The sequence below is a fragment of the Trachypithecus francoisi genome, unplaced genomic scaffold (assembly GCF_009764315.1).
Source record: "Trachypithecus francoisi isolate TF-2019V2 unplaced genomic scaffold, Tfra_2.0 Lachesis_group15, whole genome shotgun sequence".
Taxonomy (NCBI): Eukaryota; Metazoa; Chordata; class Mammalia; order Primates; family Cercopithecidae; genus Trachypithecus; species Trachypithecus francoisi.
In genome coordinates this window covers 51917018-51933803 of record NW_022681460.1, presented here as the reverse complement: position 1 = coordinate 51933803, position 16786 = coordinate 51917018, and the positions used below count along the sequence as shown (strand labels likewise).

Sequence of the window (16786 nt, the reverse complement as noted above, 5' to 3'; positions counted from 1 at the left end):
TGTTCACTCTGGGTATATCAGGGTTGGGAGATCACAATGCTATGTTGATTTCACAGTCCAACTTTCCCTTCATTTCTTGATTTTATTTTTTGACCTATAATATAGTTTTGAAACTTTGTGCAGAAAAAAGTGAGGGGGGAAATGCATAGAAATGAATTTCAGAAATTTCCTTTCAAAGTGAGTAGATAGGAAATTTGAAGGGAAGAGAGAATACATATGAACACAATCTATTATGCAGGAAAGCATTACTGATTACAATAGATACTAGTTTTGAAGACATGAACTAAAAGACAATGAGCAACCAGATTTTTCCTCCAACAATGGAAGGAATATTATGATGCATTTAGTTAACAGACTATAAAGTATTAAAATGAGTCTTTAAAATATAGTGTAATATAGGCCGGGTGCGGTGGCTCAAGTCTGTAATCCCAGCACTTTGGGAGGCCGAGACGGGCGGATCACGAGGTCAGGAGATCGAGACCATTCTGGCTAACACGGTGAAACCCCGTCTCTACTAAAAAATACAAAAACTAGCCGGGCGTGGTGGCCGGCGCCTGTAGTCCCAGCTACTCGGGAGGCTGAGGCAGGAGAATGGCGTGAACCCGGGAGGCGGAGCTTGCAGTGAGCTGAGATCCGGCCACTGTACTCCAGCCTGGGTGACAGCGAGACTCCGTCTCAAAAAAAAAAAAAAAATATATATATATATATATATAGTGTAATATTTGGTATTTGCATATTACACACTTTCTCCTTTGAAAAGCATTTTCGCAATTAGTCCTTTCAATCTCGACAACCAGGTGGGCTATCCTTTTAACCCAGGGTCAATGGACTCTGGGACAGACCCCAACCACAGCTGCCGCTGGACCGTAGTGGGGTCGTTCCAAGATCCGGGCAGAAGCCCAGTTCCCAGCTCAGCAGACACCAGCCTCTAGGGTCCCACAGCCAGGGGAGGGAGAGTCTCCCGAGAGCGACTGCTACCGCCACCGTCCTTCCCTGAAATGCAGGTTCCTGTTCACAGCCTGCGGAAACAGTGCCAGCCACAGTCAGGAAATGTTAAGGTCCTGGGCGAAGGAGGGTTTGTGGCGTCAAAATGATACGGGTTTGATTCCTCAGACATTCTCTTACTGTGAGGGACCTTGGGCAGTCTCTCTGAGCCTCAATTTTCTCATTTGTAGAGCGGACATATTTTGCTTTATTCCATGGGGTTTACTGATGATTAAATGACACAAAGCAATCAAGGTCTCAGCTTACAGGGAACCATCTGTAGGGGATTGGGGAAATTTTCATCTGCAAAATGAGCACAGGGTAGTAGATTCCAATCTGTCTCCCAGTGGAGAGCAATCTCATCTCACTGTAACCTCCGCCTCCCGGGTTCAAGCGATTCTCCTGCCTCAGCCTCCTGAGTAGCTGGGATTACAGGCGGGTGCCACCACACCCGGCTAGTTTTTGTAATTTTTTTTTTTTTTTTTTTGAGAGGGAGTCTCCCTCTGTCGCCCAGGCTAGAGTGCAGTGGCGCAATCTCCGCCGCCTTCCGGGTTCTCGCCATTCTCCTGGCTCAGCCTCCCGAGAAGCTGGGACTACAGGCGCCTGCCACCACGCCCGACTAATTTTCTTTTTTGTATTTTTAGTACAGACGGGGTTTCACCGTGTTTGCCAGGATGGTCTCGGTCTCCTGACCTCGTGATCCTCCCGCTTCGGCCTCCCAAAGTGCTGGGATTACAGGCGTGAGCCACGGCGCCCAGCCTAACTTTGTATTTTTAGTAGAGACGGGGTTTCAACATGTTGGTCAGGCTGGTCTTGAACTCCTGACCTCATGATCCATCCGGTCTCCCAAAGTACTGGGATTACAGGCGTGAGCCACCGCGCCCGGTGGGATAGTAAACATTGCTTTGTAAACATAACTGCAATCCACACCTCCTCCCCCCCTTTTCTTGAGACGGAGGCGCGAGCCACCACGTCCGGCTAATTTTTGTATTTTTATTAGAGACTGGGTTTCACCATGTTGGTCAGGCTGATCTCGAACTCCTGACCTCATGATCCGCCCGCCTCGGCCTCTCAAAGTGCTGGGATTACAGGTGTGAGCCACTGCGCCCGGCCTCCCACCCCCTATTCCAAATGACATTTGTCATCCAAAATATGGGGGCTGGAGGAGAAGATCCAGAATCCAAGGAAACATGATCAACCAGGGCAATTAATCGAGAGGGCAGGACAGGCTAAGCCTCAGCTCTTCTCTGAATATCTGGGACCCCAGTCGCAGCCAAGTGAACCGCCTGCTGCCGCTGCTTCCGCGGGAAGCCTTTACTGGGATCCCACAAGCCGACGCTCGGGATCCGGCGTGGGGCGCTGGGAACTGAGCGGCGGAGGAAGGCGGAGGGGTTAGGGGCGGGGTCCTAGGGGAGGAGTTAGGGGGCGGGGCTTTGACGTTGGGGCGGGGCTAAGGGCGAGACCTCGCCGAGTTCCACCGTGGCGCTCGCCACGTCTCCCTTAGCGAGCTTGTTGGGGACAGGCAGGAGGAGGGAAAACTGAGCGGGGCGGGAACTATCTCCTCTCGCGAGAGCTGGCGACGGCGGCAGCAGCAGCGGCGGCGGCGGCGTGTCCGTGAGAGTGGCGTGGGGGCAGGGAGGAGAGGCGGCGGCGGCGGCAGCGTCCAAGCTACGCCACTCGGGCCGGGGCGTAGGGAGCGGGAGTGCAGAGCGTGGTCGTGGCGGCGGCGGTGAGAAGAGCGAGGGGGAGGAGGGGGTGCCATGGCCGGGCAGCAGTTCCAGTACGATGACAGTGGGAACACCTTCTTCTACTTCCTCACCTCCTTCGTGGGGCTCATCGTGATTCCGGCGACATACTACCTCTGGCCCCGAGACCAGAATGCCGGTGAGTCCCGCCGGCCTTTGCCCGCGGACCCGCGCAGGCCCTACCAGCGCCCCCAGGCCCTGTGGCGCCCGGCTCCAGCCCGCGGCGTCCGGGGTGACAAGGACCTGCGGCCCGGCCTGTGTCCAGCGTCCGCCACTGGCGGGGCCTGGGTCGGCGGCGTTTCCCTCGGCGCTTCTCCACCTCCCTTCATTGTCCTCAGGAGTTTCGCTCGCTCCATCTTCTCCATTGTTGTGGACGCTCCTTGCAGTCTCCTCCTGCCTCTTTGTCTTCTCTGCCTCTGCTTTTATTGGGATTTTTCTTTATGGAGGAAACGAGATGGGATGGGGAGGATGGGGACTTGGGAGGTGAGCAAAGAGTTGGCCAAGGAAGAGACTGAACGTGCGGGCACAACTCTCAGTCCCTCCAGTTCGCGGCCCTCCTCCCCCGACTCCCGTTTCCCTGTTGCAGCTGCTCTTAACAGATGTTTTGAGGCTTCTCTGAGCCGGGTGGCACGCTTAGGACTCCAACTGAGCTCTCCACCGCCTACCCCCGTCACTTCCTCCCGTTGCTTTTTCATTTGTTCACTCACTGTGGGGGTTGGAAGCAATGCTGTTATTCCTCTTAGCAAAAATAGGCTTTTTTCTATTTCTTTTTCTTTGGAGTTTCCTGTTTGTGACGGAAAAAGTGCAAGTATGAAGGATTAAGTCTCATTTAATTAATCTTACAGGGAATTTTGAGGTAGTGGGTCGATTTGCTTTTGGTTCTAAGTCTTTTCACATTGAACAACATCGAATTCAAGCACAGAATAACAGATTCTTTTCATATTTCACTTTATGTTTGGGTAATGTTTGCATCCATTTGTTGCACTCTACTAGGACATAGGGCAGATGATATTCGTAAAGCTGATGTAACTGCGAGGGCCTAATGGGTTATTTATGGTAGTGTTAACAGTAAGGAGTAGGTTTTGAGTATTAACAACTTAGAGAAGGCTTTCTGTTTCACACGAGCTGTGCTAACTTGCTTAAATATCTTCTCTTCAACTTGGTGTGCTGGAGGTCTATGTTGTCCAGGTTATATATTCTACTTTGGGGAAGTTGTTAACAGTGAAGCATTGAATCAGCTCAGAACTTGTTATGCTGAATGGATTCAATGCCCTGTAACATTCTCCCCCCCCCCGCCCCTTTTGATCTGCAGGAAACTAACATTCTTGACTTGGAATAGAACTAAAATAAATTTAGGATAAATAGTAAAGGATTCCATCATTTTGTACCTTTGACAGTAAGTTAAAAAATCCGTTAGATGCAAAACTCTGTGCATAATTACCAGTCTTAATACTTTTCTTACTCAATGGGTAGTTTATGAAATTTGGGTTTTGGACTGTTGTGCCTTATTTCCTAAGTGCATTTAAATTGTGTAGATTCTTCCTCGATGTTGAAAAAGGAAAAAAAATATTGGGTAGGTTCTTTGGACAGTGGTTGTGTATAAGTGAAGTCTTAATACTGTAATGACTTTTCTTGTCTGCAAAACCTAGGCCATTCTTGTGGTTGTTGTATTTCAAGTTAAAAGGGTTCACTTTTTAACTTGGGTTAAAAAGGGTTAACTACCAAGTTAAAAGGGTAGTTTTATTTTCACCTAACAACCATTATGTGTGCAATTGGTAGTGTAGAAGACAAAAAGATACTGGGAGGGCAGTCGGTGGTTTTGGCTAGAATGTGTTTTGATCAGACAGAGCAAAGGTATAAAAAAAAGTGTTTTGAGAAACGGCCCTAATTTCAGAAATTAGCCATCATTTTTTAATCTACATTGGATTTTTGAAGTTTTTCTTTTTAAAGCGGAGAGAGTCTCATTTGCCCAGGCTGATCTTGAACTAACTTCAAGCCCCCCGACTAGCTGGGCTTACAGACTTGAGCCACCATGTCAGGACGGATTTTTGAAATTTGAAAGTCATATTTTCATGGTGAGTTTTGTATTATAAAATTCAACTGATTTCATAGACGAATCATACTATTTATTTATGTATTTATGTATGTATTCATTTTTTTGAGACAGAGACTCACTCTGTTGCCCAGGGTGGAGTGCAATGGCTGGATCTCAACTCTTTGCAGCCTCCACCTGCTGGGTTCAAGCAGTTCTGCCCCAGCCTCCTGAGTAGCTGGGATTATAGGCATGTGCCACCATGCCTGGCTTATTTTCATATTTTTAGCAGAGATGGGATTTCGCCATGTTGACCAGGCTGGTCTCCAACTCCTGACACCAAGTGATCTGCCCTCCTTGGCCTCCCAAAGTGCTGGGACTACAGGTGTGAGCCACCACGCCCTGCCAACAAGTCATACTTGACCCCCTTCAGTATGTAAGTGTCTTTGAAAAAGTGGTGGTAGTTTAGGTGGAGGGAATTAATGCTATTTGTAAATCATGGAGTTCAACTTTTACTTTATTTAATCTTCTTAAAAATGCAGTGAGGTTGGCTGGGCACAGTGGCTCACACCTGTAATCCCAACACTTTGGGAGGCTGAGGCAGGCGGATCACTTAAGGTCAGGAGTTCAAGACCAGCCTGGCCAACGTGGCAAAACCTCATCTCTACAAAAATACAAAAAATTAGCTGGGCGTGGTGGCAGACGCCTGTGATCCCAGCTACCTGGGAGGCTGAGGCAGGAAGAATTGCGTGAACCGGGGAGGTGGAGGTCGCAATGAGCTGAGATCGTGCCACTACACTCCAGCCTCGGCAACAAAGTGAGACTATGTCTCAAAAAAAAAAAAAAAAAAAATGCAGTGAGGTAGGTTCTATTATTATCTCCATTTACAGGTAAAGAAACTGGGGGTAGAGTATGTAAGTAATTTTCCTTTATGGTTGAACTTGGATTAGAACATTGGTCACTTAGCTTCAGAGCCCTGTGTGGTTTCGACACTGCTAGATAGAAAGTTAGGTGAACTATTATGGGTGTCAGTTTGCCCCTGTTTTACATCGGGCCCTCTGCTTCAGGCTTCCCTTAGTCAGTATGCATATTTTGATGTATTTGTTTGGTCTTGCTCAAAATCGTGTTATGAAAATTAAGGTGAACACTTAAATGCTATTCTAATCATTATGAAAATTACTGAGCACCACTTGGACTCTAATAAGTTGAGTTGTTTCTGTAGAATTACAGTTGTATTAAAAGGATGTTTTCATCATAGTGACTTTTTTCTGCAGCCCAGTTGCAGTATCTTGAATATCAAAGAGAAATCTTGAATTACTGCTTCATTCAAAGCTCTGAAAAAGGAAGTTTTTTCAGAAGTTTTTGCAAAATAATTTGCTAACTTGTACGGACAGGAGGCTACTTAATAATCCTTATCTCACTTAGGAAATAGTTATGTTCTGCTCTTGGAATATTGATTTGTTTGGTTATTGGTGCTATTTTAGACCTTACAGGGTCTGTTTGAGTATAAATGCTGTGTTATCTTTCTAAAATCTGAAAAATTCTGAAGCACATTTGTTCTTAAGGATTTTAAATAAAAGATGAGGACCCCATAGTACTGTTTTGGGGAAACACAACAGCATATATATATATATATATATATATGTGTGTGTGTATATATATGTGTATATGTATATATGTATATGTGTGTATATATATGTGTATATGTATATATGTATATGTGTGTATATATATAAAAAGTATTTTTATTTTTTGAGATGGAGTCTCGCTCTGTCACCCAGACTGAAGTGCAGTGACGTGATCTTGGCTTACTGCAACCTCTGTTTCCCGTGTTCAAACGATTCTCGTGCCTCAGCCTCCTGAGTAGCTAGGAAAACTGGTGTGAGCCACCATGCCTGGCTTATTTTTGTATTTTTAGTGGAGATGGGGTTTCACCATGTTGGCCAGACTGGTCTCAAACTCCTGACCTCAATTGATCCACCTGCCTCAGCCTCCCGAAGTGCTGGGATTACAGGCGTGAGCCACTGTTCCCCAGCCACAACAGCATATTTTAATACTTGTTTTTGAGGCTTAATTTATTTAGTTGTCCTGTGAAGCAGTTAAGTAGCCAAATACAAAAATGTAGGCATGTGTTTGAATTTCAGAGTTCTGACAGTATTTTCAGAGATAGCGTGTGTGTGCATGAAAGCATGAAAAGGTTTGCTCTGGCAGTTATACAACCTTAAAGTTCAGTTTAAGTAATTTTTTTGTTTGTTTTGGCATGAAGTCTCACTCTGTCGCCCAGGCTCACGTGCAGTGACATGATCTTGGCTCACTGCAACCTCCCCCTCCCGGGTTCAAGCAGTTCTCCCACCCTGGCTTCCCAAGTAGCTGGGATTACAGGTGCCTGCTACTATGCCCGGCTACTTTTTGTATTTTTAGTAGAGACAAGGTTTCACCATGTTGGCCAGGCTGGTTTCCGACCCCTGACCTCAAGTTATCTGCCCACCTCAGTCTCCCAAAGTGCTGGGATTACAGGTAAGAGCCACTGCGGCCGGCCCAGTTTAAGTAATCTTTATTTCAGTTTTTTTGTTTGTGTTTTTTGCAACACATTTGGGACTTTCAGTTTTTAAGGTTGACAGTTGTTTCAGCACGACTCTTTTGGAATTAGTGGGCTCTTGAATGCACCAGAAAGCATAGCACCATTTCACAGCTTGTAAAGTCTGTGGTTTGAAAAATCCGCAGTTTGTTTATTGGCATATTTGACATGTTAATTGAACGTATCTGTTATCTAAAACATTAATGGACTCCTTTTGCCTTGATTTTTGCCTAACGTGTTTAGCTAAGTGTACTTCTTTTTTATTTTATTTTATTTTATTTATTTATTTATTTTTATTATACTTCAAGTTCTAGGGTACATGTGCATAACGTGCAGGTTTGTTACATATGTATACTTGTGCCATGTTGGTGTGCTGCACCCATCAACTCGTCAGCACCCATCAATTCATCATTTATATCACGTATAACTCCCCAATGCAATCCCTCCACCCTCCCCCCTCCCCATGATAGGCCCCAGTGTGTGATGTTCCCCTTCCCGAGTCCAAGTGATCTCATTGTTCAGTTCCCACCTATGAGTGAGAACATGCGGTGTTTGGTTTTCTCTTCTTGTGATAGTTTGCTAAGAATGATGGTTTCCAGCTGCATCCATGTCCCTACAAAGGACGCAAACTCATCCTTTTTTATGGCTGCATAGTATTCCATGGTGTATATGTGCCACATTTTCTTAATCCAGTCTGTCACTGATGGACATTTGGGTTGATTCCAAGTCTTTGCTATTGTGAATAGTGCCGCAATGAACATACGTGTGCATGTGTCTTTGTAGTAGAATAATTTATAATCCTTTGGGTATATACCCAGTAGTGGGATGGCTGGGTCATATGGTACATCTAGTTCTAGATCCTTGAGGAATCGCCATACTGTTTTCCATAATGGTTGAACTAGTTTACAATCCCACCAACAGTGTAAAAGTGTTCCTATTTCTCCACATCCTCTCCAACACCTGTTGTTTCCTGATTTTTTAATGATTGCCGTTCTAACTGGTGTGAGATGGTATCTCATTGTGGTTTTGATTTGCATTTCTCTGATGGCGAGTGATGATGAGCATTTTTTCATGTGTCTGTTGGCTGTATGAATGTCTTCTTTTGAGAAATGTCTGTTCATATCCTTTGCCCACTTTTTGATGGGGTTGTTTGTTTTTTTCTTGTATATTTGTTTGAGTTCTTTGTAGATTCTGGATATTAGCCCTTTGTCAGATGAGTAGATTGCAAAAATTTTCTCCCATTCTGTAGGTTGCCTGTTCACTCTGATGGTAGTTTCTTTTGCTGTGCAGAAGCTCTTTAGTTTAATTAGATCCCATTTGTCAATTTTGGCTTTTGCTGCCGTTGCTTTTGGTGTAGTGTACTTCTAATTAATACCCCTTTTAGTAGTTAAAGGGTCCTATTTGTTTTACTCTCTTGGTTTGCAAGTTGGCTGAATAAAATGAATACTTTTTCAGACAATTAAGGACAAAAGCTCTGTATGAAATTATACCACAGAGGGCTTAGATTTCCTTGGCACAGTGATTCTTAACCCTGGCTACACATTAGAATCACTTCGGGAACTTTTTAAAACACTTGCACCCATCCCCAGATACTCTGATTTATTTGGTCTGGAGTGGGTGCTATGTATTGGTATTTTTTAAAGATCCATGTATGAATCTAAATTGTAGCTGTTTGGGAAGTGCTGCTTGGAGGAGAGCTTCCTTAGTAATGGTCTTTTGCTGTAGTTGTCATTTTGGGAGGTAGTATATTTTGGTATGTGCTCTTTGCTAACAACAACAAAAATATCCAAAAAACTAATGTGTTAGCATTTTTGTTTTACATAGCTAAGAAGCACTTACAGAACACAGTACTGTAAAGTTCTGGGAGTTAAAAGCCAGATATTTTTGTCAAACAACTTTAATGATACAAGTTTACAATCAATTTATCATAGTTGTGTATTAATGGCTTCCAGAGTATTTACCATTGTGCCATGATTGGAGCCTTATATAATTTGAATATCCTTAACATTTTGAAATAATTGCATATAATTACCTTAGCACTACCCATCTTTGGTGTTGCCAACAATACCTTTTGTGTGCACTGCCCACTTTGTGCTTTCTTAGTAATTGTTAATGTTTGTCTTGCTTAGTGCTTTTAAAATAGCAAGTATTCTTAATGTTTACTTGGAATTTCAATCCAACCATTATTCTTACGTGCATAATTTTGTTTACTACTTTTTTGATTTACAATAGAAGAGTTATCACTTTAAACATTGTATGTCATTAGGCTTTTATTGGTATATTTGACAAGAGAAAATAACTGATTGCTTGTAATTATTAGAATTTTAAATAATCAAAAACATGCTTTTATTCTTTCCTTAGGTTATGGAAAGAATTCTTTTTCAATTGAGATAAAATGTATAATTTCAAAAAAGTTTTTGAAAAAAGTTTTTGTTTTGACTCCTTGATCTTACTTTTGGGGCTTGATCTTCCCTTTTCAAAACTTATTTAACCTTACTCTGACCTTACTTTTTCAAAATTGCCTGGTTTTGAAACCTGGCTCTACAGCCTATTGTAAGTTATTTAACTTCCATGTGTTTCAGTATACTCACCTGTATTGGTTACTGATTTAACTTCTGTGTATCTCAGTGTACTCATCTGTATTGGTCATATTTATCTGTTATGGTCAGAGAAGATAACTTTGTATGATAGTTATCTTTTAAAATATACTGAGACTTAATTTTTGGCTTAACATATAGTCTGTCCTGCAAAATGTCCCATGGGCACTACAGAATGATGTGAGTGCTGCTGCTGTTGGGTAGTGAGTGTTATATATGTCTGTTAGATCTAGTTGGTTTGTGTTAAGTCCTCTATTTCCTTACCTTCTTTTTGGTTGTTCTGTTCATTATTGGGGATGGAGAGTGTATTGAAGTCTGAAACTGTTATTGTAGCATTATCTGTTTTTGTTGGTTTTTGCATTGTACATTTTGATGGGCATTAGGTACATAAATGTTTATAAATGTTATATCTTCTTGCTGTATTGAACCTCTTACTAATATGTAATGTCTTTTTTCTCTTGTAATCTTTTTTTTTTTTTTTTGAGACGGAGTCTTGCTCTATCGCCCGGGCTGGAGTGCAGTGGCCGGATCTCAGCTCACTGCAAGCTCCGCCTCCCGGGTTTACGCCATTCTCCTGCCTCAGCCTCTGGGTAGCTGGGACTACAGGCACCCGCCACCTCGCCCGGCTAGTTTTTTGTATTTTTAGTAGAGACGGGGTTTCACCGTGTTAGCCAGGATGGTCTCGATCTCCTGACCTCGTGATCCGCCCATCTCGGCCTCCCAAAGTGCTGGGATTACAGGCTTGAGCCACCGCGCCCGGCCTTCTCTTGTAATCTTTTTTTGTTTTAAAGTCTATTTTGTCTAATACTATAGTCACCACCCTGCTATCTTTTGGTTACTGTTTGCATGGAATATTTTTTCCATCCTTTCACCTTCAATCTGTTTGTGTCTTTGGATCTAAAGTGAGTCTCTTGTAGATGGACTTAGTTGGATCAGGTGCTTTTAATCCATTCTGCCAGTCTGTCTTTTGATTGGAACATTTAACCATTTACATTTAAAGTAATTACTGTTAAGGAAGGAGGGCCAGGTGCAGTGTTTCATTCCTGTAATCCCAGCACTTTGAGAAGCTGAAATGGGAAGATCACTTGAGTCCAGGAGTTTGAACCAGCCTGGGCAATATAATGAGACCGTGTTCCTACAAACAATAAAAAAAAATTAGCCAGGCATGGTGGCGCACACCTTTAGTCCTTGCTACTCAGGAGGCTGAAGCAGGAGGATCACTTGAGCCCAGGAAATTGAGGCTGCAGTGAGCTATGATCATGTCACTGTACTCCAACCAGGATGACAGGAGACCCTGTCACACACAATAAAAAGAAGGACCTCTGTCATTTTGCTATTTGTTTTCTATAGGCATATAGCCTTTTGTTCCTTATTTCCTGCATTACTATTTTTTTGTTTAGCTGATTTTTTTTGTAGTGAAATGTTTGTATTTCTTTGCATTTTCTTATTTTTGTTTTATTTTATTTGTAAGTAGAGACTGGGTTTTGCCATGTTGCTCAAGCTTGTCTCGAACTCCTGGGCTCAAGCGATCCATGTCTCAGCCTCTCAGAGTGCTGGGATTACATGTGTGAGCCACTGCTCACGTCTCATTTTCTTTTGAGTATATTCTGTAGTTTTTGTGTGGTTACCATGGGGATTACATTAAACATCCTAAATATTGTAATTTCAATTTATACCAGTTTAACTTTGACATATAAAAACTCTGCTCCTTTATAGCTCCATCCCAACCTCTTTCAGTGTTTGATTTCACATAATTACATCTTTGTACATTGTGTGCCCCATAGCATAAACTCGTAATTCTTTTAAATGCATTAGTTTATTATTTAGAAAACAAAGTGTGGATGTAGGGACCAAGGGAAACTTCCCTTTTGCCCTCTGAAGTTTTGCTGAAAAATCAACTCAGACAAGGCAGATTAATTGGAGGAAAGACATACAAATGTATTTGATGTGTACATGGGGCGAACCACAAAGTGATTCCCCACACTCCAGTGTAGTTCAGAAGCTTATATACCATCCTGGTGAAACAATGGGAAGGGGGAGAAGAGGAATTCTGTTGATAGGATTGCTAGGGAGAATGGATCAGAGAACAGAGATGAACTTGTACATTATCTTGTGAAGGGTCTGTTTAGGTGTGGTTACCTTCTTGGTCCTACAGGAGGAGAAGAAAAGCAGTTATTCATTTTGGTGGGTCTGGATCTTAGGCAGTTGAAGGCTTTGGGATATGATGGGGTGTATCAGGAGGGCAGGGAGGAAAGTCAGACTTTGAGGCTTGTTTATTCAGCATGTCAAAATGCCATATTTTGGGTATCACTGAGCCCCAACATGGAGGTACAAACCAAGGAACTAAAATTGACCAAAAGTCTTCATAATTTACCCTCCAAGCCTTTCCCTGAAACTTGCAAGCCTTCAGTAGACTCCAGAGTTACAAAATAGTTATGTAAGACAGATTCTGCCAGTGAAGTGTTGTCTAGATAGGGAGATGGATTCCTGGTGTTTCTTACTCCACTGTCCTCCCGGAATCCTCTCTGTGGGGATAACTTTAGACATAGTCCCTCCTTGGAGGAGGAAAACCCACTTCCGCCTTCAGTCTGAGATAGATAACCATGGTTTTCCTCATCTAGACTCAGCTCTGCTGCTGTTGAGTGAGTACTAGCCTGAAGGTGGGTAGTGCGGAATGCACTCACGGTAGCACTTTGAGCTGGATTGATGTATTACCTCATTTTATTCATGAGAAAACTGCGTCCTAGGGGAGGTTACCAACTTTCCTAAAGTCATATAGCTACCAGGTGGAAGATTGTATATTGGACTCAATTCTGTATTATGCCAAAGCATCTCTTGTTAGCCACTACTCTCTGCTGCCTCCTGTAATTAAGTAAATATAACACATTATGATATGTGTTAAAATGGCTAGTGGAAAGTGCTTTGGGAGCACATGGGAAGGAGTAAATACATTTTGGGATTTGGGGAAGTGTTTCATGCAGAGGAGGTGACATGAGATTGGTCTTAAATGGTAAGTGGGAGAAGGGCATTCCATATATAGGGGAAAGTATATGTGAAAGCGTGGAGGTGTTTAGTATATGGTAAAGATTGGAATGTGATTGGCACTTACAACCAAGTTAACTATTTTAAGAGTGTTATACTTTATCCTGTAAGTTATTTGGTAAACAATGGAGGTTTTAAAGTATGGTAATAAAACATGGTCAGTTTGGCTTTTGTGGAGTATTGTGTGGAGAATGGTTTGGTGGGTGGGGGGGAGGTTGGTGATGGCTGGGTGGGAAACTAGATGGAGGGGGTGTACATTTCAGAGGCCCTTCCCAGTGACAGGCGATCGGATTAGAAAGAGAATTCTAAGAAAGCTTGGACTGTTTATTGAATATAAGTACAGAGGAGAGAATGAGAATGGAGTGCAGATTTTGAATTTTCACTCATTTCCAGGATTACTTATTTCTTGTCCTCTTGAAAGCTGTTTGGTAATTGGCCAATGATCAGTTTGGGGATTAAGTTCAGGGAAAAGAATGGGGATGAATTCTTTTTGAGACTGGGTCTCATGTTGTTACCCAGGTTGGAGTGCAGTGGCACCATCACTGCTCACTGCAGCCTCAATCTCCTGGGCTGAACCATCCTCCTGCCTCAGCCTCCCAAATAGCAGGAACTATACATGCACACCATCTATAGAGTTGTAATTACAGTACAATGGGTTATCTCAGTCTCCTGTTGAGTGGTTTGGTTTTTTTTGTTCTTTTTTTTGACAATAACTTCTTGTCCGATAATGAGTGTTTTTGTTTTTTGTTTTGTTTTTTCTTGGAGACAGGGTCTCACTCTGTCACCCAGGCTGGAGTGCAGTAGCACAATCTCGGCTCACTGCAACCTCTGTCTCCCAAGCTCAAGTGATCCTCCCACCTTGGCCTCCAAGTAGCTGGGACTACAGGTGCACCATCATGCCCAGCTAATTTTTCTAATTTTTGTAGAGATAGGGTTTCACTGTGTCACCAAGGCTGTGTTTCTTGACATTAGAAAAAACTAACTTGTATCAGCTTTGTATTCAAAGGGATATGTCTTAATGTTCATATTTAGAGCTTATGGTCGATGTGTTTTTTTTTTTGAGACAGCGTCTTGCTCTGTTGCCCAGACTGGAGTGTAGTGGCATGATCTCGGCTCACTGCAACCTCTGCCTCCCAGGTTCAAGTGATTCTCCTGCCTCAGCCTCCTGAGTAGCTGAGATTACAGGAGCCCACCACCACGCCTGGCTAATTTTTGTATTTTTAGTAGAGATGGGGTTTCACCATGTTGGCCAGGCTGGTCTTGAACTCCTGATCTCAGATGATCCGCTTGCTTCAACCTCCTAATGTGTAGAGCGTACAGTTTTCTCAGGCTTTAGCTCTTGAAGGAATGTTAGAGATCTGAGAAAACTTTAAATTGTTTTAAAAAGTCATTCCCTCTTTGTTCTATCCTAACAGAGGGGTGTATCAGACATGCAGCATATACACACTTAAGTGCTATGCAGAGGAAAGCAGTTGGGAACTTGGCAGTAGGAATTACAGGACTACATGAAGGTTTTATAGATGTGGTGACAAAACATTAGATTAATAACTGCATTATTTTGGTCGGGTGCAGTGGCTCACGCCTGTAATCCCAGCACTTTGGGAGGCCGAGGTGGGCACATCGTTTGAGGTAGAGAGTTTGAGACCAGCCTGGTAAACATGGTGAAACTCCATCTCTACTAAAAATAGAAAAAAAATTAGTTGGTTGCCTGTAATCCCAGCTACTTGGGAGGCTTAGGCAGGAGAATTGCTTGAACCTGGGAGGTGGAGGATGCGGTGAGCTGAGATTGCACAACTGCACTCCAGCCTGGGCGACAGAGTGAGACTCTTGTCTAAAAAAATAAAAAATAGGCCAGGCGCGGTGGCTCGTGCCTGTAATCCCAGTGCTTTGGGAGGCCGAGGTGGGCGGATCATGAGGTCAGGAGTTCGAGACCAGCCTGGCCAATATGGTGAAACCCCGTCTCTTCTAAAAATACAAAAATTAGCTGCGCGTGGTGGCAGGTGCCTGTAGTCCCAGCTACTCAGGAAGCTAAGGCAGGAGAATGGCTTGAACCTGGGAGGCGGAGGTTGCAGTGAGCTGAGATGGCACCACCGCACTCCAACCTGGGCGACAGAGCAAGACTCCGTCTCAATAAAATAATAAAATAAAATATAGATAATAAATTTAAAAACCCAAAAAAGAAAACCCTGCATTATGTAAAATTGCTTTTATTTAAAGGTCACATTGCATATTTGCTTGATCTTGGGAGGACCTGAGAAACAAAGATAGGTTTTCTTTGATGCTTTTCTTAGATGCTTGTTCCCTTAATCATACTTTTTATTTAGACATCAAGAAGGTGATTACAAATGTATTCATAAATTGCTTGGACTTGCTTTTAAAAATGTTTTCATATTACCAGACTTTATTGATGACAAATGTTGTTACACTATTTCACCATCACATTGTTTCTTTGGTAGGCATTGCTGTTCATTCTTTTAAAAAGATGTTCTTGGCCAGGCACGGTGGCTCACGCCTGTAATCCCAGCACTTTGGGAGGCTGACGCGGGTGGATCACGAGGTCAAGAGATCGAGACCATCCTGGCCAACGTGGTGAACCCTGTCTCTACCAAAAATACAAAAATGAGTTGGGCGTAGTAGGGTACGCCTTTAGTCCCAGCTGTTCGGGAGGCTGAGGCAGGAGAATCACTTGAACCCAGGAGGCGGAGGTTGCAGTGAGCCGAGATCATGCCACTGCACTCCAGCCTGGGCGACAGAGTGAGACTCTGTCTCAAAAAAAAAAAAGAAAAAGAAAAATATTCTTTACATTTTGGAATTGTGTTTGTCAGTAGGAATTTTCTCGTGTAGATTCCAAATCTTTTTTTGCTTTAGATTTTTGTTTAGTTTTAGTAGTTACTGATTAAATGTTCACTGTTTGACCGTACAGGTACAGCAGATGATACAAAGATGAATGCAGTATAAACATAGTCTTGTTTTGGTAGAATTTGTAACCTGGGTGGGGTGACAGGACTAGGATTAGACAAATGCACAGATTATTATATGCAGAACACAAGAAAGAAAGTGTAAGAAAAGTGAAAACAAGTGCTGTGGAGGTTAGTTGGATGAAGTATTTGCATCTAGTTGGCTGTGATAGTGGGGATCTAGAGGTCAAGAAAGGCTTTGCATAGTAGGTGAATTTTTGACTAGACTTTTGAGGACGAAGAAGTTTTTTTTTTTAAGACGGAGTCTCGCTCTGTCGCCCGGGCTGGAGTGCGGTGGCACGATATTGGCTCACTGCAACCTCCGCCTCCCGGGTTCAAGTGATTCTCTTGCCTCAGCCTCTCGAGTCGCTGGGATTACAGGCGCCCACCACCATGCCCAGCTAATTTTTGTATTTTTAGTAGACACGGGGTTTCACCATCTTGGCCAGACTGGTGTTGAACTCCTGACCTCGTGATCCACCCGCCTCGGCCTCCCAAATGAGCTACAGCGCCTGGCCGAAGATTTTTAATTTTTTTTCCCCACAATTTAACCTACATCATGTTTTGAAGGATAAAGATTTTAACCAGTTGGGGAGGGGAGGAGGACTGCAAAGAAGAAATAGCATGAGTATGGAACATGTTCAAAGTACGTATCAAGTTAGTTGGAACCAGGGTTCATAGACTGAGAAAATGTGAGAAAAGACCAAAAGTGGATTTAAATCATGGAGAATCTTGTATGCCCAGCTGAAAGTTTCTATACTTTCTGTCTCCATAAGTTTGCGTGTTCTAAATATTTCATATATGTAGAATCATAAAAATTTGTCCATTTGTGTCTGGCGTATTTTACTTAG

At 43.1% G+C, this 16786-nt stretch overlaps 1 protein-coding gene across 1 annotated transcript in view; it reads left to right on the top strand.

Moving 5' to 3' along the window:
• Window positions 1-2458: 2458 nt before the first annotated feature.
• The window catches only part of SEC63 (SEC63 homolog, protein translocation regulator), a 91167-nt gene continuing 76839 nt past the window's right edge, over window positions 2459-16786 (top strand). Inside the window, exon 1 of the mRNA XM_033234782.1 lies at window positions 2459-2868. Within this exon, the coding sequence (XP_033090673.1) occupies window positions 2745-2868 (124 nt within the window). The 5' untranslated portion in view covers window positions 2459-2744. The remainder of the gene's footprint in view (window positions 2869-16786) is intronic.